The 21,606-nt window shown below is 39.9% G+C and overlaps 1 protein-coding gene across 2 annotated transcripts in view; it reads left to right on the top strand.

Moving 5' to 3' along the window:
- Positions 1 to 15,902, top strand: part of LOC126101149 (1-acyl-sn-glycerol-3-phosphate acyltransferase gamma-like) — a 71,040-nt gene extending 55,138 nt beyond the window's left edge. For both annotated transcript variants that reach the window (XM_049911841.1, XM_049911842.1), the window contains exons 7-8: positions 14,025 to 14,244; positions 14,354 to 15,902. In XM_049911841.1, coding sequence (XP_049767798.1) covers positions 14,025 to 14,244; positions 14,354 to 14,457 — 324 coding nt within the window. In that variant the 3' untranslated portion in view covers positions 14,458 to 15,902. The remainder of the gene's footprint in view (positions 1 to 14,024; positions 14,245 to 14,353) is intronic.
- Positions 15,903 to 21,606: the final 5,704 nt, after the last annotated feature.

Raw genomic sequence — 21,606 nt, 5'->3', positions numbered from 1 at the left:
GGTAGCAATTAATAGAGCATGCTAAAACCTCAGTGTTAAGAGAAATCAATTTGGTGGTTTCCTGGTCCTAGTGCATGATCTGTTACTGCCGATTTATCCATCTTGGTCAGGCATCAATTGCTCGTGTTCCTTGAGGTGGGTGTTAATGCTTACTTTTGTAGTTTCTGTGTACATTTTATCACTTGCTGAGCTTGTTTGAGTCTGTGACAGCTTCCTGAGTCATTAAAACCTCTGAAATCTCCAGCAGTGGAAGACGAAATGTTACGCAGTTAATTATGCCTTGTACCACAGCCTTATGGTGATCATCGTCGTTGTCATAGTAGTCTTCACTACAAAAACGGGTTTCATGCTGCTCTCAATTCTTGTAGATCCCCTGCAAATCTCTTCATCTCTGGATAACTACTGGAACCTACACACACACACACACACACACACACACACACACACACACTCACTCACTCACTCACTCTCTCTCTCTCTCTCTCTCTCTCTCTCTCTCTCTCTCTCTCTCTCTCTAATTTAACTATTTCTTGCTGCTTCAATATAAAAAATTTCTTCCTTGAGGCAAGTTGCGACATGAAGCTCTCTTCTCTCCAATTAGATCCAGATCTTCTATAGTTAATCTACCCATCTAATCTTCAGTGTTTTGAAAGCTTCCATTCTCTTCTTGCCTGCACTGGTCCACATTTCGTTTCCATATAAGGCTACATTCCAGAGAAATACTAATGAAGATAGTCTGGGACCCTTGCTATGTTTCATGTGGAAAATCCATTTTATCCTGTAATATTGTTCATCTTCAGATCTACATAACTATTATTGCAAAGCACAACTAGCAGCAAGAGTGAAAGCACATCTGAGGGCCAAGAGTGAAAGCACATCTGAAATGGCTAAGTTTAAAGTATACCATGCATGGCAAAACGATGCTGCCCAAAACCGGCACTGAGGCAACTGTGGTGCACCTCGTGCCGAAGTTAACAGGGATGAAGGATGATTGTGGAGATTTGTATGAGCAAATAGAAGTACAATTGTTGAGAAACTCACCACCCAGATGAGCCAAGGGGTTACCTACAATGTCTCCTTAATGACAAATCAGAAAAATTTGTTGCATATGGTCCTCTGCAACAGTCTCTGGTTCATGCACCCATGCTGACTGCTGTTCATGGAGACAAAGGTTGGGATTTGCACACCAGTACCAGAAATGATGTCCAATGAGTGATGATAGGTGGCCTTTTCAGATGAATCATGTTTTATGCTCCATTTGGCATATGGAGGTTGGCATGAATAGCATGAAATGTTCTGAAAGTAAACATCCAGTAACCAGGAGTGTTATGGTCTGGGGAATGTTTTCGTGGCATTCCTGGGTAATGTCATCATTGTAGAAGACACAATAGATCAACAGAATTATGATCCTATTCTTGGGGCCACGTCCACCCCTACACTCAGTTTGTTTTTCCTCGGCATGATGGCATCTACCATCAGGACAATGCAGTGTGTCACATAGCTCGTAATGTATGTGCATGGTTCAGAGTGCACAGGACAAGTTTACTGTACTCACTGTGCTCCCGTGGCCACCAAAGCCCTCGAATTTAAACTCCAATCGAGAATCTGTGAGACCACCACGATTGAACTGTTTGTGGCACAGATTCTCAACCAAGAAACCTTTCACAGCTCCACACCCTGTTGATACCTTCCAAACCTCATTCACTCTTTTTCCTGCACTTCTAGTGCTGCAAGAGTTGGTTATTCATGCTTTTGAGGTGGTCACATTAATGTTATATTCCTGTTCGTACTATATGAATTTAAGGCTCTCATCACAATTAAATTTTCATCCTCCATCATGAACTGAATATTTTATTTTTACTTACCATACCTTCTTAGGTATGAGAGAAAGCTTTTGACAATGTTGAGTGGAATACTCTCTTCCAAATTCTAAAGGTGGCAGGGGTAAAATACAGAGAGCGAAAGGCTATTTACAATTTGTACAGAAACCAGATGGCATTTATGAGAGTCAAGGGGTATAAAAGGGAAACAGTGGTTGGGAAGGGAATGAGACAGGGTTGTAGCCTATCTCCGATGTTATTCAATCTGTATATTGAGCAAGCAGTAAAGGAAATAAAAGAAAAATTCGGAGTTGGTATTAAAATCCATGGAGAAGAAATAAAAACTTTGAGGTTCGCCGATGACATTGTAATTCTGTCAGAGACAGCAAAGGACTTGGAAGAGCAGTTGAACAGAGTGGACAGTGTCTTGAAAGGAGGATATAAGATGAACATCAACAAAAGCAAAACGAGGATAATGGAATGTAGTCGAATTAAGTCGGGTGATGCTGAGGAAATTAGATTAGGAAATGAGAAACTTAAAGTAGTAAAGGAGTTTTTCTATTTGGAGAGCAAAATAACTGATGATGGTCGAAGTAGAGAGGATATAAAATGTAGACTGGCAATGGCAAGGAAAGCGTTTCTGAAGAAGAGAAATTTGTTAACATCGAGTATAGATTCAAGTGTCAGGAAGTCGTTTCTGAAAGTATTTGTATGGAGTGTAGCCATGTATGGAAGTGAAACATGGACGATAAATAGTTTGGACAGGAAGAGAATAGAAGCTTTCGAAATGTGGTGCTACAGAATAATGCTGAAGATTAAATGGGTAGATCACATAACTAATGAGGAGGTATTGAATAAAATTGGGGAGAAGAGGAGTTTGTGGCACAACTTGACGAGAAGAAGAGACCGGTTGGTAGGACATGTTCTGAAGCATCAAGGGATCACAAATTTAGTACTGGAGGGCAGCATGGAGGGTAAAAATCGTAGAGGGAGACCAAGAGATGAATACACTAAGCAGATTCAGAAGGATGTAGGTTGCAGTAGGTACTGGGAGATGAAGAAGCTTGCACATGATAGAGTAGCATGGAGAGCTGCATCAAACCAGTCTCAGGACTCAAGACCACAACAACAACCACGACCTTCTTTCGGTCTCTTCATGTGGGGAACTAGTGGGCATATAAACCTGTATTACTGTGATGGATGCCGGTGTCATGAGTATTTTGGCTTGTGCTGGAAAAAATAAAACTGGCCTGGGAAATACACTCCTGGAATGGAAAAAAGAACACATTGACACCGGTGTGTCAGACCCACCGTACTTGCTCCGGACACTGCGAGAGGGCTGTACAAGCAATGATCACACACACGGCACAGCGGACACACCAGGAACCGCGGTGTTGGCCGTCGAATGGCGCTAGCTGCGCAGCAATTGTGCACCGCCGCCGTCAGTGTCAGCCAGTTTGCCGTGGCATACGGAGCTCCCTCGCAGTCTTTAACACTGGTAGCATGCCGCGACAGCGTGGACGTGAACCGTATGTGCAGTTGACGGACTTTGAGCGAGGGCATATAGTGGGCATGCGGGAGGCCGGGTGGACGTACCGCCGAATTGTTCAACATGTGGGGCGTGAGGTCTCCACAGTACATCGATGTTGTCGCCAGTGGTCGGCGGAAGGTGCACGTGCCCGTCGACCTGGGACCGGACCGCAGCGACGCACGGATGCACGCCAAGACCGTAGGATCCTACGCAGTGCCGTAGGGGACCACACCGCCACTTCCCAGCAAATTAGGGACACTGTTGCTCCTGGGGTATCGGCGAGGACCATTCGCAACCGTCTCCATGAAGCTGGGCTATGGTCCCGCACACCGTTAGGCCCTCTTCCGCTCACGCCCCAACATCGTGCAGCCCGCCTCCAGTGGTGTCGCGACAGACGTGAATGGAGGGACGAATGGAGACGTGTCGTCTTCAGCGCTGAGAGTCGCTTCTGCCTTGGTGCCAATGATGGTCGTATGCGTGTTTGGTGCCGTGCAGGTGAGCGCCACAATCAGGACTGCATACGACCGAGGCACACAGGGCCAACACCCGGCATCATGGTGTGGGGAGCGATCTCCTACACTGGCCGTACACCACTGGTGATCGTCGAGGGGACACTGAATAGTGCACGGTACATCCAAACCATCATCGAACCCATCGTTCTACCATTCCTAGACCGGCAAGGGAAGTTGCTGTTCCAACAGGACAATGCACGTCCGCATGTATCCCGTGCCACCCAACGTGCTCTAGAAGGTGTAAGTCAACTACCCTGGCCAGCAAGATCTCCGGATCTGTCCCCCATTGAGCATGTTTGGGACTGGATGAAGCGTCGTCTCACGCGGTCTGCACGTCCAGCACGAACGCTGGTCCAACTGAGGCGCCAGGTGGAAATGGCATGGTAAGCCGTTCCACAGGACTACATCCAGCATCTCTACGATCGTCTCCATGGGAGAATAGCAGCCTGCATTGCTGCGAAAGGTGGATATACACTGTACTAGTGCCGACATTGTGCATGCTCTGTTGCCTGTGTCTATGTGCCTGTGGTTCTGTCAGTGTGATCATGTGATGTATCTGACCCCAGGAATGTGTCAATAAAGTTTCCCCTTCCTGGGACAATGAATTCACGGTGTTCTTATTTCAATTTCCAGGAGTGTATTTATAAGATGGACATGGAACTGACCCTTGTTAAAATAAACAACTGTGTAAATTTTTCAGCAAAACAGAGCATCAGAATACAACACATCTGCAACTTTGTCACAAGTGCATGAGGTGCTCGGTGAATAGAGGACAGTCAACAGATGCAGTGCAATCTCCTTGCCATCTTGATTGCCAGATCTCCTTCCCTATGATTTTTTACCTGTGGGTCAAATTGAAGGGTCAGGTGTTTGCAAATAATTCTCATACTAAGGAAAAGCAACAACAGAACATTGAAAACACGGTTGCCGCTGTGCTTCCAGCAGATCTGGTATGAATGCCTCACTGATAAATCAAGCAAAGATGTCAACATTGGCCATTTCCAGCATTTTCTGTGATGTTCATTAAGCAGAGTCACTCCCACATCAGTCTTATTGTAAATAATTTTCAGGCCAAGGAGGAGGTGGGGCACTATCTAGTATTGCCTCGGTTCGGAAATACCGTAAATCCAGAGCTAATGCGCAGAGCAATCTGAGTTGTACTGGGGAGGTGCAGTAGTTTCCACGTGACCCGTATTTATGTTTAGTGATTTTGATTTTGCTGCTTCCTCTTCGTTTACTGCTCTTATGTCAAATAAAAACAGAACGGATTTCTGTGGCCGGGAGCTATCGAGTGAATCAGAATACATTCACATAATTTGAAGGCTCAAATGTGTTATTAGCGTTAATCACCTTGCAGAACAATGGTTAATGTTTTCTGCTGAGGCAATCAATTTATTTGAAATGAAGTGTTTAATTCCACACTGTTGGCTAGTTTCAATTGTTCACTGCATTTAAAGTGCACGTTTGTCTTCTAGCATGTATGGCATTATGCCATAATAAAGAACCAAACATAACACCGTACTGGTACTCAAAGAAAATTTACATCCTGAAAACCAAACTGAAAAGCTTTATATCAGGAGGAGGCCTACTTCATTGAGAATCCGGACATACAAATGTGCACTTCAAGCTGAATTATGTATTTTAGTATGGTTCAGAAAAATTTGGATGCTCTTGGAGTATCCTCTGATCTCTTGTTTCTTTTATGACCTCACATAAGATATTTTAATGTTTTACATGTGCAAACATACAGGCTTCGTACGTCATCGTAGCTGCGCAAGCACAGTGACACCTGTTATCTGGCGCGCTCTGGCATCTGCTGGAACAAATCTGTTTCTAACAAGTCGCGGGAAAATATTACGAATGGTGGTTTGAAAAGCATTACTTTCAAAGTAAATTTCCTTTTACACAAGATGAACTATCGAGCCATTTAGAAGAATTTAGAGTCCAGATCAGACATTGACATCATTATCAAAAATTTGTGTGATGTATCGTAAAGCATAACACGTGCAAAAAAGATCAACATCATATGTGAATACATCGCTTCTCTTGCAGCCTATTAATACTCAAGACCGATATTATGTGTGAAAGCTTTGCTTTTTTGGTAGCAACACTATGTATATTAATTTAAACCATTAACTTTTCCTATTTGTGTGTTCGCTCTACTCGGCAGTGATGTCGCTGTTAGCTGACTACATCACATGTCCTATGCTCTGAATATCCGCTGTTATTTGGCTGGTGAGATCACGTGACATGAGTGATAATTGGCTTACAAAAGCACATCGCAATCTCAATTTTGATGTTTCAGAAAGTAACATGCGGTGTGTAGTGGAATTCGAATTTAAACTTTCGTAATACGAAAATACGCACCTTACATGTTACTGCACATCAAAGATATTTCAAAAACATGTCTTTTACCCCTAAAAGTGGTGGGAAACTCTACACCAGGGTATAAAACCATAACCATTCAAAGGATTGATAAGTTTTACAGTTCCGATGGAAATTATACTGTCGCTTAACATGGAAAAAGTGTATACACTGGGAGAAAGTGTATTTTTATCCGGGAAATCTGCGACTTATTTTACTTGTCTGCATTATAGGCCCTGAGTACACACATCAAGGATGATGACGTGAAGTGCAATAGAGCTGCTAATACATGAGAAAACATAGACTACCTTGGACAGCAGAGAAGATATATATATAAAAAAAAAGATAACAACATGTTTAATGTTGTCAGACATTAGAGTGGAAGCAGAAAATTGTTAAATTCACAAAATTTAATGTAGAATTAGGTCTCTGCCAACATGTATTTAATCACGTTTATAGTGCACTTCTTAGGGTCACTACACTAAGCCATTTTTTATGTTGCTAAGCCTCTTGTTAATTTGTGCATAATTATATAAATATTGAAGGAACCTGGTGTTACAGAAACATATTTTTGAGTAAAACTGTTCTGGAATTGTGCTCAGGTGTGAAAGGGGATGGATGTGGGGTGCACACGATATACTGGAGAAAACTGTGTGTAAATGTAAACTTGCAGCTCTGTCATTCTTGTAACTTGAGCTACAGTCAGTAGATTTTGTCAAATGGTGACCAATAAAGTTGGTTGACTAGTCTTGAGAGCCAACTTCAAGTGGTTATACACAATCCAATGGTGGCAATACCTACTGGTGTGTGTATGGCACACCATGTCACTGCCAGATGGAAGTGGTGTGTTCTGCTTTTGCCACACACCATGTCTGTGCTATTGACAGCTAACTAACATGGCTGCCTTGTTTATGCGAGTTTCCCTGTTCCTGAAAATGAGAAATGATCCATTTGTATCTGAACTTTTGTACATTTTAATAGGAATTTCAAAGTGGCATGACTTTGTTTTGTATTCAGCTGTTGTTAAATTACTGTGAATGTACACATTTACTGCTTTTTGTTTTGTAATATTAATAATAATCATGGTTATTAATATACCACCTCTTTGAAGAACTATAGTTAATGTGGCAAGTAACAAAATAACATACTATCTGGTGACGAGTGTTCAGAGAATTATAAAGATGATCCAAAATGGTAACAGCAGAACTGTGATCTTGTAAGATGTTGACACTTGACTAGTGACAGTTTATGGAACAACAGGAAGCATCAAAAGAACAATGTCTGCTTGTGTATGTGCGAATGGATATGTGTGTGTGTGTGTGCGCGCGAGTGTAGACCTGTCCTTTTCCCCCCCTAAGGTAAGTCTTTCCGCTCCCAGGATTGGAATGACTCCTTACCCTCTCCCTTAAAACCCACATCCTTTCATCTTTCCCTCTCCTTCCCTCTTTCCTGACGAAGCAACCAGGGGTTGCGAAAGCCCGTATTTTGTGTGTATGTTTGTGTTTGTTTGTTTGTGTGTCTATCGACCTGCCAGCGCTTTTGTTTGGTAAGTCTCATCATCTTTGTTTTTAGAACAATGTGATTTGTTACAATTGCTGACAAAATACAGTGCTACTGATCTGGATCAAAAATCAAATGTACCAGCATTTACCGCACTTGAAAGAAAGAGTAAAGAAGCAATGGGACATGTACCTGTGCCACCAAAATCAGTGTTTCAAGGCACATACGGGAAAAGAAAAGGACTGTTTCCTGTCTTGGGTTGGCACAGACATGTTTGACCTTCTGACTGAACTCTTTGGACAGAAGGACATCAGCAAGTAAAAATATTCCAAGCTGGTTAAGGAAATAGCAATCAGTTTTAAAGCAAAAACTTATGTGCTGGTGGCCACTTACAAATTTCTGAGTAGAAAAAAGAAGCCTGGGTAGACATTTTCAGAATGGGTGGCTGATTTACGTGGTGTTGCAAGAGATTGCAATTTCATATTTGAACATGATGGCCAAGTGATTGCTTTAATTGACAGACTGATCGGAGATGTCACTGTACTGCATAGCCCTCATGATACATGTGGAATTCATCCCTGTAACAAAGTTACCTTTCTCTGGAAGAAGTTTTAAAGATTGTTGAAACATATGAAGCTGCTTAACAAATTGAAACAGTCAAGCTTGAAAATACAGGAGATTCGCTCAAAATTTTTTAACTGACTTGCACTACAGCTTCAGAAGGCAACATTCAAGAAGTTCATCAAAAGAAAGGAACCCTAACCAAGGAAAGTATAAGTCTTGCCCAAAATGTGGAGTGAGCAATAACTGGGGTGAATGCAGTTCACTATATCTACAAGAAGACTCACCACATTCCACCATGTCTGGAGTACCCACCATTCAGTAAAAAATACAAAATACGAACACAAGAATAAAGATGAATTAAGGCACAGGGTAAATGCCACTTAGTTCAGACTCACCTTTTACCTCTACGCTGTCATTATCTGAGTTCTGGTCCATGGACGATCCGCTGGAATTGCCCAAGGAGGTAATTATATTTTATATATTACTCCACTCGCTTCACTTTTCCACACTTCGTTAACAACTGTTTGTGTGGCACAGAACATTTCTCCAAGTCTCAGGTGTTATTGGTGCCACTGCTTCATCTAACAGTTTTTGAATTTCTGCCACAGTGAACCTTTTATTTGTTGCCACATAATTTTTAATCTGTGCCCAAACCATTTTGATGGCGTTAAAGTGGAAGTAGTATGGTGGAAGCTTAAGAACACTGTAGCCATGTTCTTTTTGCTACCTCATCCACAACACACTGTTGATACTGTGGCTTATTTTTCTTTAGTATTTCCATGAGCTCTGCCTTACATAAATCATCCTGAATTTTCACATTGTGGCATTTCAACCATTCAACAATGTCAGCTTTTTTCATTCCCATTGTTAGAGCTTTATTTTTAATGATTGAATGGTATGGGGCATTATCGATTACAGTGACTGATGACCGATTTAAGTTTTCCAGTAGTTGCCCTCAAACCACTTCAGAAAGCTATTGTGGTTCATATCTCCTTGTGGTAGTCATTTGTTTCCCCCAATTTGTAAATGAGGAGATAGTTAGATATGAAACCAGATGCAGTTACAGCATGCAAGACAATAATTCTTGTGTCCTTTCCCAACAGAATATCAGGACTTCCACGTAAGTTATCATCTGTCCAGTCTTTTCTGATAAAATGACCAACATTTATTCACATTTTGGCGAGCCACAGACTATCTTCAAACGGCACTTTAACGATAGTTCTTAAAAAAATCAACAATATCGTGTAACAATGTTGCTTCTCTCCATTATAATGTTCCATCCATTAATTTTTTTATACCGGAAACTGAGGGCTCTGACAACTATCAACAAAGACTTTTTGCTACCACTGAATAACTCTGCCTTATGAAGAATAAGGCACAATTTTTTAATAGTTGGGTGTTCTTTTCTTTTGTAATATCCATATATGTAGCGATGAACAGCATCTTCTAGAAAAGAGTCACTGGGCCACAATTGCTCATGATTGGTTTGATGAACGTTTTGTACAATTAGTGAACGATTTGGTCACACACATCACTTGACGTGAATCCCATCGAACATTTATACGACATATTTGAGAGATCAGTTCGTGCACAAAATCCTGCACCGGTAACACTTTCGCAGTTATGGATGGCTATAGAGGCAGCATGGCTCAATATTTCTGCAGGGGACTTCCAACTACTTCTTGTGTCCATGCCACATAGCGTTGTTGCACTATGCTGGGCAAAAGGAGGCCCGACATGGTATTAGGAGGTATCCCATGACTTGTCAATCTGTTGTAGAATTATGGAACATGTTTTATGCTCAAGAATTATGATGTTTTTGGAAAATGAACAGCTTCTCTATGGCGAAACTCCACTCGCTATGTTCCTCCATGAGATCCACAGCGCAGTGGACAATGGTGCTCAGGCTGATGCCGTGTTCCTGGACTTCAGTAAGGCATTTAACAGCGTCCTGCATTGCCGTTAAATGAAAAAAATACGAACTTACGGAGTATTGGAGCAGACTTGCAATTGGATTCAAGACTTTCTTGCAGATAGAACTCGTTGCTCTTAACGGAACTAAATCAACAGAGCTAAAGGCAATATTCAGAGTACCACAGGGAAGTGTGATAGGACCATTACTGTTCACAATATATATAAATGATATGGTAGAAAGCGTCAGATGCTCTTTAAGGCTATTCACTGATAATGCAGTTGTTTACACTGAAGTAGCAATGCCAGAAGATAGTAAGAATTTTCAGAATGACCTGCAGAGAATTGATGAATGGTGCAGACTCTGGCAGTTGGCCCTTTATGTTCATAAATGCAACATATTGCGCCTACATAGGAAAAGAAATCCACTACTGTACAGTTACACTACTGATGACAAACAGCTGGAGACAGCGTCTGGCATAAAATATCTAGGCGTAACTATCCAGAGCGACCTTAAGTGGAATGACCATATAAAACAGATAGTAGGAAAAGCAGATACAAAACTCAGCTTCATCAGAAGAATCTTAAAGAAATGTAACTCACCCACGAAAGAAGTGGTTTATAGGGTGCTTGTTCACACGATTCTTGAGTATTGTTCATATATCTGGGATCCCTATCAGGTAGGACTGATAGAGGAGATAGACAAGATCCAACGAAGAGTGGTGCATTTCATCACGGGGTTGTTTAGTTGGTGTGAGAGCGTTATGGAGATGATAAACAAACTCCAGTGGCAGATGTTACAAGAGAGACATTGTGCATCATGGAGAGATGTACTATTGAAATTCCATACCAGCACTTTTCAGGAGGAGTTGGACAACATATTATTTCTCCCACCTACATCTTGTGTATTGACCATGAGGAGAAAATTCGAGATATTAGAGCCGATACAGAGGCTTACCGACAATCATTCTTCCCACATACTATTCTTGAGTGGAACAGGGTTGGAGGGATCAGATGGTGGTACCGAAAGTACCCTCCGCCACACACCATTAGGTGGCTTGCGGAGTATGATGTAGATGTAGACAGATGTCACCTATATGTAGGGAGATACAGCTATTGAAATTCATTTAATTTGTTTCTGCAAGAGAATGAAGATACAGAACTGAATAGAATTACAATTCTGCAAATCTATTTATGGATCTAATATAATATCAGACCCTTTCAGTATGTAGCCAAATACATTCTTTCTTCTAAAAAGACAGTTCTCCACTTGGCTAGGAAAGGAACTACAGAACAGCTTACCGAACCCAATAGCATTGTTTGTAGGTCACTGTTAGTCTACTGGCTTTTGACGTGAGTTCTAAATAGGGTGCTCTGCATTGTGCTGCACAGATGGCTTATGAAATACACCACCATGAGACTGTTTAAAGCTATGAAACAAACAAATAGCTTCAATTCTCATATTGATTTCATCCATATCACAGTTTACTGAATTGTTGGACACCTTCATCTTCGACACTAACATACCAAAAGAACATTCTACAGACCTCCTTCTCCTGAGTAATTTGTTATTAAATATATGCCTTTCATTAGCTTATTGTTTCTTTTTTATATGGCCAGGAAAAGTTTCATCCACAGCAAAGCAATATTGAAAGTTGCAGCATTCTTCTGACAAAGGTTTGGGTTCCAGAAGTGGGAGCATGCCTCCAAACAATGATTCATTGAAACAACTTCATTTTAATATTCTCCCAATGTCAACTGATCAGCATAATCCATCTGCATGAAAAAACTGCTAACAAGAATGGATGGGAATTATAAAATGTTGATTTAACAGGAGCTTTAACCCAGATGTGCTTTCTCCTGAAGCTACCAATACAGTTTGGTAGACTCCATGTTTCCCAGTAATGATTAGCTCTTTCCTTCCAGAAATATTAGGCTGGTGTTGGTAAATATTCAGTCCACAATGTTCTTATAGTGGTCTTGATGTTTTAGCCACAATTCTTTGTATGGAAATGTGTCCTCTGAAAAATAAAAGGAAAGTAGAATACCTATAACAACAGAACAAAGCAGAATACATATTCAACACTGTAAACACCTTAAATCTGAGTTCAAATGGAGGAATTTTTGTCGGACGTCAGGTGCATGGTAAAGTTTCTCAAAACTCCTTCATTTAAGGTTTCATAAATTTCTTCATTTATCTTCCTGTTGACATGTTGTATCATGCTTCTTCTTACACAGTCTACAGTCTACTAAATTCAATTGCACTTATGATGAAATTTGATAATGAGCCTTTTAACATGCATCTGAGGAGAAGGTAGATTAAATAACCATGAAAATTCAAGATGATGTGATTTCTGAAATATTCCCAACATGATTGATCAAGGGTTGGATACTGGAAAAAATGTCTAATATACTATTGTTTGTTTAAAGATTAGTGTACCAATATTTTTTTTTTTTTTTGATCCAACTCAGGATATACTACCACATTTTTTTGGGGTCATACAGGACTTATTTTTGAAATTAGTGAAAGCAGTTAACTGAAATATTAACTTATTATATAATAATTTTGATCAATAACAAAAAGAAAGCTAGTTCATTGTCATTAATGAGAGACTAAAATGTGTGAAAGAGTCAATTTTTTTAGCAGATGGTTTCTTAAAAATAAAGTGAGAAAGATGGTATAGCAGAAAACATGCGAATCCCAACAGTGGTTCTTAATTTTCTGCAAAAATTAATAGTTTTACTGAGAAACTGACTACAGCGATAGCTGTACTTATGCATCATTTACATGGAACATTAGGCTCGCTAAAGCCAGAACACCTTATTGTCTGAAGAAGACACGGTGCTATATTACTTCTCATGGTATCGAGTCACATGTGTGCTGTGACGTCACCAATATATCTATCATGCCAGGCATCATGTCACTTGTCACGCAACATTGATTGGCACCCTACCCTAGGGGCACAGGCAGCTGTCGCTTCCCTTTGGGTAGGTGCAGCTGGTATAGGCCACCCACCAGGAGCTCCTGTTTAACCATGTTCAAGCCTTGTCCTGTGCTTGTGTAAGCCACTTACCCACTGCAGACTGTGCACGGTCAGTTAAGGCATAAAATCACAAAGCTATGGCCTGGCTGTTTGCCCACGCCTGCTCATTGCTGCCCACAGGTGCTCAGTTACGTGCATGTGGACGCTTAAGCTGGAACAGACTGCATTAAGAGAGCAGAATTCGTGCTATTAAGAGAGCAGAATTCATGCTATGACATGGCAAGCAATTTGAATTGTCCTGCCCAACACTACAGTTCACCGCACTTCTGGATGTCAGTTAGCCTAATACCACTCACATCATTTAGATATTGGTATCTGTTATACACTTTGCAATCATTACTATCTGTTTATTGGTACCCCCTCCCTCACTCCCGTCCAACACACACACACACACACACACACACACACACACACACACACACTCACACTCTCTCTCTCTCTCTCAAGCTGGCACAGTGGGTCTTCGTATCCTCTTCCTTCGTTGTTATTACAGATGGACACATTTTTGGTTGAGTTTTGCCCTCTCTGGTTCAACATACAGAGTTCCTCTTTCTCCCTAAGGAGGATGAACCTTATGTTCTGAAATTGACGTGAGTTTGAGATGTAATTTGTTTTGGTGTGTGTCTGTTGTTGGTTCTGGGAGTTGCGCCTCCTCCAGGTCTGTGTTGATAGCCTTTGTCTGTTCATGATTATAACAAATTCAAACTTTGAATAACTACATGGAAACTTGATTGGATTGATATGTGCAAGAGGATAAGCTATGTATCATTGTCAACAGGATCGAATGATGGATAGCTTTTTCAACACTGGTGATTATTTCACGCAAAGTGGTGTTCAGCGCGTTGAACCATTTCGTCTCCCTCGACGATACTGCAGTTTGTTGAATACTCTGTCCTGGGCAGTTGTTGTGTTGGTACCGATTGGCTATGGTTTACTTAAACTCCTCACCTCTGGCTCTACTGTCTACTTTATGATTGGTACAACAATCATTGCCATTTGTAAGTATGAGAATTCAATCATTACAGTGATTGATTAGAAAGTAAATGTTTCTTATAGCAAAAACAATAATTATTTGTTTGTTTACTTACTTATTTATTTATTTTGCAGTTTTCGTGGTTCTTTACAAGATGATTGGAATCACAAAAATTAGCAAATCATCATCTTATGGTAAAGATAAACCTTCTAAGGGAGATACCAAAAAGACTGAGTAACAGATGGGAATGTGCATGGTAATGCTAATTTGTTCCTTAGTTATCACAGTAGCGTTGTGCAGCAACAGGTTTTCTTTAAACATTTTATGTTTATATGTTCCTGTGGGTAAAAGTTGATGCACCAGAAGAGAAGACTATCAGTACATGTAATCACCTTTCTTCTTTCTGTACATGTCTGTCTCCTGAAACAAAATGAAACTTTACTTGGGAGGCACAAAGTAGTACTAGAATTGTATGGCTCATGAAGAATTTGAAACCTGAACAGTTTGTACTAAACTACATGTAGTCACCATCGCATTTGTTGTTTAGATGCCCATTTCCATTTGTGCAAAGATATGATGTGGTATTTTATGGATCACATTGAAGAAAATAGACACCTAATGTAGTTAGTCAGATAGTTACAAAAAATTCTGTTCTGACATGGATGTGATGAAGTATACAGTGGTAACACATTGTATTACAGTTAGTTAAGAAGAAAACTGTGTTTTTGATTTTGGGGAACTGAAAGGGAGGTAATCTCAGAAAATGATTTCTGTAAGTTTAAAATGAAACAATTTTGTCTTTTTGTGCAGAAATACCGCAGTTTCTCCCTATGTAAAATCTCCGCGAGGTTTATCATGTAGTTTTGATTTGTGTTGTGAATAAATCCTGCGTAATTTTGTACATCTCTCCCATTGTTTTCCCCCTCATTGATGGGATTCAGAAATTTTTTATAAAGCATATCATGACAACTTGGTCAAAGACTGGTGTAACATTGTTCCACTGGAGATGTCTTGCCATACCAGTACAAAGTGTTCTTCCTTTTTTTAAATTTTAATTTGTAAATTCGGAGCTGTATGGCACCCATTGAATGTGTTACATTACAAATTAATTTAGTAAAGTATCGATGCTGCCAAAATTTATATTTTAAATATTACTTGCAATCATTGTTGTAGTAATTATATTGAGAGCTTTTCATAAACAACTGTCTAAAATGCATTTATTTTAATTTTGGTTGATATATAATTAGACATCTTTTGTGTTCATGTGCTGATCACTCACAAGTCTGATGATAGTGTTAGCACTATAAAAAGACAGAAAATTATGTACTTCATAATGCATTTACTTAATTCTTTATTCTTAACTAAGTTACCTTTATAACAAGTCTTACTTCTGGCAGTTTTCTTTGTCAGCATATTTCCTTAATGTTTTTATGCATTACATAATAGTAGTGCTGCTAAGTGAAATGTAATACTTGTTTCTTTCTCATTTTAGAGAATGTTAAACTTCAGCACAATCATAGCTATTTGTGTTGCTGCTGTGTTATTATTACTGCTTCCTTGATGACGTAGGAAGTTTCTCCTAAATATGTAAATACTCACGGCCAAAGATGTTTGCTTCAGTTATAAGAATGTTCAGATTTTTAAATAACTGTTTAAGAAATTAATAAAAGTATTTAAAGATAACACTATGGTTATTATCCAGAAATCCACAGTCCCAAATGTAGTGGTAGATACAAGTATAAAATCTTGTTCAAGCTTAAATCTTCTTTCCTTCATATGCTGCCATATTACTGAAGTTATTCTACATGAATTTAAATTGATTGCAATGTGCTTAGTACCACATTATAGGATATAGATTTGAGGAGTTGGTTACATTACCGGTGTCAGGTGATCTACATTTATACTAGGCATGACTCATGGTTTCCATACAGAGGAATCCTGTGATACTTACCGATCTGAATTATCCTAGATGTAGGGTTATACAACATCAGTCCATCATCACAACCAAGGTTTCCCAGCCACAAGATTACATACTTTTTCTTAGGGTGGTGCCCTACAGCTCTTAAATATTTGAAGACCATCATGATTTACTGCCAAGAGCTGCTGATAAAAATTCCTTATTGAACAACCAATTTTTCCTCTGATCATCATCAGGTTCATAGAAGCATCTACACCATTATACCATGCAATATAAAATAGAAGGCATCACATAATAAAATCCATGAATTCATCTCTGTTGCCATGTAGTGATATAAACTACATCACCAATCATAAAATGTGCCAGACACATTGGCACTGTATCAACAGTCAGCATTAATGCTACAAATGGCATTTTAAAAAGTGCTGACTGCACAGCTGATCAGTCTTAACAGGGATCAACTTTCAGCATTAACACTATGAGTTGAGGCATTCTACATATGGCTGACTAACTCAGCTGATGACTGTTGAAACGTGATCAGCAGTGTGTTTAATGCCACTGTTTGTAGTGTTGGTGCTGGTTGTTAATAAGGCGTGAACGAATACAATGTCTGGCACATTTTATGATTGACAGTGTAATTTGTATTACTATGTGATAAGAGTTATTCCCGTTGTTCCCCTCTCCCTCTTACTTACACTAAATTTCATCCCATATTCTTGTACTGTTCGTTCCCATACGTCCTCCAACTGCTCTTGTACTTCCTCCTACTTGTTTTCCCAAATCATCAGATCATCTACAAACACCATAGCTTTCATATTCCTTTCACCAATTACTTGTGATACTGTACTCATTATATCATCCATCACTACAATGAAGAGTAATGGTAAAAGTGCGCTTCCCTGCCTGAAGCCATTCCTCTGTTCAGTCCAAGCTGATCTCTCTCCTCCCACTTTCACACAGCTCACACTTCCATGGTACATTTCCCTTATCTTCCAAATAATATGTTTTGCCACTCCTCTGTTCTCCAAGGCTTTCCACACTTTGCTTCTACATACACTATATATTGTTTCTACGTACACTATCATACGCTTTTTCAATGTCCAGGAAGTTCATTAGTAGATCTATTCCATATTCATAGTGCTGTTCCTGCAGTTGTCTTACAGCAAAAATTAGATCCACCATGGACCTTCCTGTTCTGAAGCCATGTTGCTTTTCTCTCATTATTCCTTCTAATTTTGGCCAAATTCGTGCTTCCAAAATTTTCTCAAGAGTCTTTGCACAATGACTCATCAATTTTATCCCCCAATAGTTCTTGCACCCTTTTCCATTTCCCTTCTTAAAGATTGGGACAATTATTCCCTTCTTCCAGTCTTCTGGGATCATGTTCTGTCTCACACAATTTTCATTACTTGATACAGGCATTGTATCCCCAACTGTCCTGCTGCTCTCACCATCTCTACACTTAGCTCATCCAGATCTGGTGACTTCCCTCCCTTCATCTTGCACAATGCCTCTTCCACTTCTCCCCATGTAAGGCTTTTTCTATTTGCTGTTCCTCCTCTTTTTTCCTCCTCATCCAGGTCTCCATTCTGGTTCAGAAGTTCTTCAGAATACTCCTTCCACATATTTTTGAGTTCGTCCTTATTCTTTACATCTTGTCCACTTTTGTTCACCATTTGAGCATAATCTGTCATACCGTTCTTCCTCTTACTTTTAATCATCCCATATAACACCATTTTTGAACCTTTGCTATCCTCCTCCATCTGGTCCACTGTTCCATCCACTTTCTTATTTCTTGCTTGCTTGATACTCTTCTCTTGTGTCTCTCTCTTCTGGAACTATACCTCTGTACTATATCCTTTGTTTTATCATTCCACCAGGTTGTTTCTTTCCATCTCTTTTTGTTGCTTCTCCTCCCACATATTGCTTCTGCCGCACTTATTAATTTTCCCTTGAATCTACCCCATTCCTCTTCTACCGTTTTGGTTCATCCTTTGGAATGCTTTCTTTTACTATTTGTAGGTACTGTAGCCTGCTTTCTTCCTCCTCCAACTTCCATACCCATAAACGTCTTTCCTGGTTTTCTGTCCCTTTATTATCCTTAGTCCCTTGCAGGTTCATTACCAGTAAGCGGTAGTCGCTATCCTAGGCCTCTGATGGTATTACATTAATGTCAATGATGTTCCTATTCATCTCACTGTCGTACAGGAAATAGTGAACTATAGACTTTCTCTTTAAGTCTTGACTGTACCAGGTAATCTTGTGGCTCTCTTTTCCTGAACCAAGAGTTCCAAACCAGCAAGCAATTCCTTTGACAGAACTCCAATAGTCTTTCACTTTCCTCATTTCGGCAGCCCCAACCCTCTGGTCCAAGCACACTTTAGCACCCTTGTCTTTCTCTTCCAACATGTGCATTTATACCTCCCATTACTAGCATATTCTTCCTTCCTACCTGCTTCTGCATTTCCTCTTCAAACTTTTGCTTCTCCTCAGAAGTGCAACCTACCTGCGGCGCATACACTTGTATTACCTCTGTGGTCCCTTTGAATGATATTTAGGTCTTCATCATCCTATCACTTATTCTCTTCACTTTCTCTTTTAATCCATCTCTTACTACTATTCTGACTCCATTTCTCCTTCCCTCCTCATTTCCAGTCCAGTACAGTCCTTAGCCTTTCCTCAGTTCTCTCCATCCGTCCTCCTTTCCATCTCGTTTCAGCTAACCCCAATAGGTCTAACTTCCTCCTTTCCATCATGCCTACCATCTCCTCCACCTTTCCAATCAGTGTTTGTATATTTAATGGTCAAAATCTTAGTCCTTGTTTATAGCCAGTTCCTTGCTGATTAAATCCGTCCTTTCTGAGGCCTTTCCTATTTTTGAAAGCAGAAATCATAATCCACTACTGGCTTGCTGGGCCTATCATAGCTTCACCAGAGCCCCATTAGCTGTCACTTTTCACGGTTCCTGGACCTTCACAGCTACCGTAGTGGACCCAGGGCATACACAGTCCCCACTGTACCTCGCTCCTACATGCAATCCCCTACGTCATGCTTTTGCCCATCTCCCACGACTTGGACGAGGGGTTGGACTTGTGGGAGACAATGGGAATAACAATTGGTGGAGAACAATTGAGGAGAGTGGAGAGTTTCAAGTACCTAGGAAGCCTGATACAGGAAGATGGAAAAAACGACAGAGAAATAAATAAGCAGGGGAGAAAAGGAAAAGCATTTCTGAAGAGTGTCTGAAGCCTGATATGGAGCAAAGATGTACCCCAAATCACTAAAAAGGTTATACACCAGTCATACTATTTCCTGATCCTGACATATGCTTCAGCAACATGGGTTATGAAAGGAAGAGAGAAAAGCAAAGTACAAACTAGTGAGATGAAATACTTGAGAAACTGTATTGGAGTGACAAAGATAGACAGGTTAAGAAACAATAGGATCAGAGAGTTAATGAAGGTGAAACCATTGCAAGAGGAGATAGTAAAATCAAGGCTGAGATGGTATGGACACATTAAGAGAATGGAGGAGAAGAGGATACCCAGGAGGATACACGAGAAGAAACTGGAAGGAAAGAGACCGAGAGACAGATGGCTGAAAGGAGTATAGGACTGCGTCCAGAAGAAAGGAGAAGACTGGACCAAGGTGAAGACGGAGAGATGGTGGCAAGACAGAAGACGATGGAGAGGCCTATGTTCCGTATAGACCCGGCCAGAGGCTGGAAACTGTCCATGATGATGATGTGACAAGAGTAACAAATGCATGGATTTTATTATCTGATGCACTGATTTTATATTGCCTAGTATGATGTATATGCTTTTATTAATCTGACCTAGGTCCATGGACTAAAATTGGTTGTTCAATAAAGAAATTTTATCAGCAGCTGTTGATGGGAAATCTTGACATTCTTCACAGGTTTAATACTGTGTCTTCTTTCCTTTTTATACTCAATAACTAAATAACACCAAAACCTAAATCCTTGATAAGATCTATGGGTAATATATTCATCTGCCTATGTCACATTTACCGATACTTTTATCACAACAAATCGTACTAAAATATGTGTTTCCTAGAGAGATCTTTAATGCTGTGTATCTTTGCTTAATTGCGTGCTTAACATTTTTCACGTTTTTGAATCTAAACTTGAGACTATAGAGTGTGTGTGTGTGTGTGTGTGTGTGTGTGTGTGTGTGTGTGTGTTCAATCCACAGCTTTTAGGAGTTTTCAGGAAGAAACAGTTGTGTGTCCATGTCACAGCTCTTCTGCTATGATTGGTTGAAAGGAGAAAACTGAGCAGCAACCATATGGATATGTTCGTGAAGCTACCATATTGTATTTCTTGTTTTTCATATTGTGTTATGAAAATATGTAGTTTAAACAATAAACTCTATTTAAGATCTCGCCAAAATGCTTATTTCTTAGTAGGGTTTATTGTGCTAAAGTATCAGAAAAGTTGATGTTGGTGCCTAAACATGTTACAACCCATTTTTTAGTAATTGTTTGCCTCTTTATCACCTACTAATCCACATTTTCCTTACCATAAATAATTTATTTATAGATGAAATTGGCTCATCTTCCCTTTTCGGCTCCGAAATGGTCTATAACCATTTCTTTAAAATCTGGGCAATTCGGTTTCAAGCTCATGTTCCAGGCTTTTGGCTAACAAAATTGCACAATGAATTCCTGTTGTGCTGTTTTTAGACTTGTGGTAATGCTGTACGTATTTAAAAGAAAATAGGTCTCTGGAACTCAGGCACAGCACGTTCACAAAAAGAAACATGCTAATGCCGGTAACAGGGCATTTTGCACCCACAAATTTCCTCTTTTCATCTATGAAACTCCTGCTAGGTGGTGACACTTAATATTACCACATTCTAGGTCTCTCCAGCCATATATTTAGAAACTTATTCCTACTGTAGATCAAATTGCCAAAAACAGAAACAAAACCTATCTAAAACACTATCAAAACATTAATATTAAATGTCAGTTAACAATGCATCAAAGCATATTAAAAGAGATAGATAGATAGATAGAGAGAGAGAGAGAGAGAGAGAGAGAGAGAGAGAGAGAGACAGACAAGGGTACAATAGAAAAGTTTCAGCCACTCCGTTCATTCCCTTTTGTTGATGTAAGCAGTGGAACATGCAAATTGTGTGGAAGTTGGTAAGACGCACTTAGGCTGTGCTCGTTTACCCTTTGGGAGATCCATAAGAGCTGTTCTCTGTAGAAGTTGTGACTCCAAATGTCTGCTTCATAGAGATCACAGGTATTTCAAAGTGCTGCCTTAAGACTGGCTATTACCCGTTAAAACAAACGTTGGTCAGTATCAACAATTAAAAAAAAAAAGTTAACTCATTATTCATGAGCAATATTTGAAATGCATTTGATAATTTAAATTCTGTGATACATTGAAAAATATATTTTGGGACAGCTCTGCCTCAGAGCCTTTAACTAAAAGTCATGCCT

The sequence above is a fragment of the Schistocerca cancellata genome, chromosome 9 (assembly GCF_023864275.1).
Source record: "Schistocerca cancellata isolate TAMUIC-IGC-003103 chromosome 9, iqSchCanc2.1, whole genome shotgun sequence".
Taxonomy (NCBI): Eukaryota; Metazoa; Arthropoda; class Insecta; order Orthoptera; family Acrididae; genus Schistocerca; species Schistocerca cancellata.
Note: the sequence above shows the minus strand (reverse complement) of the source record. Positions and strands in the feature narration are given on the sequence as shown.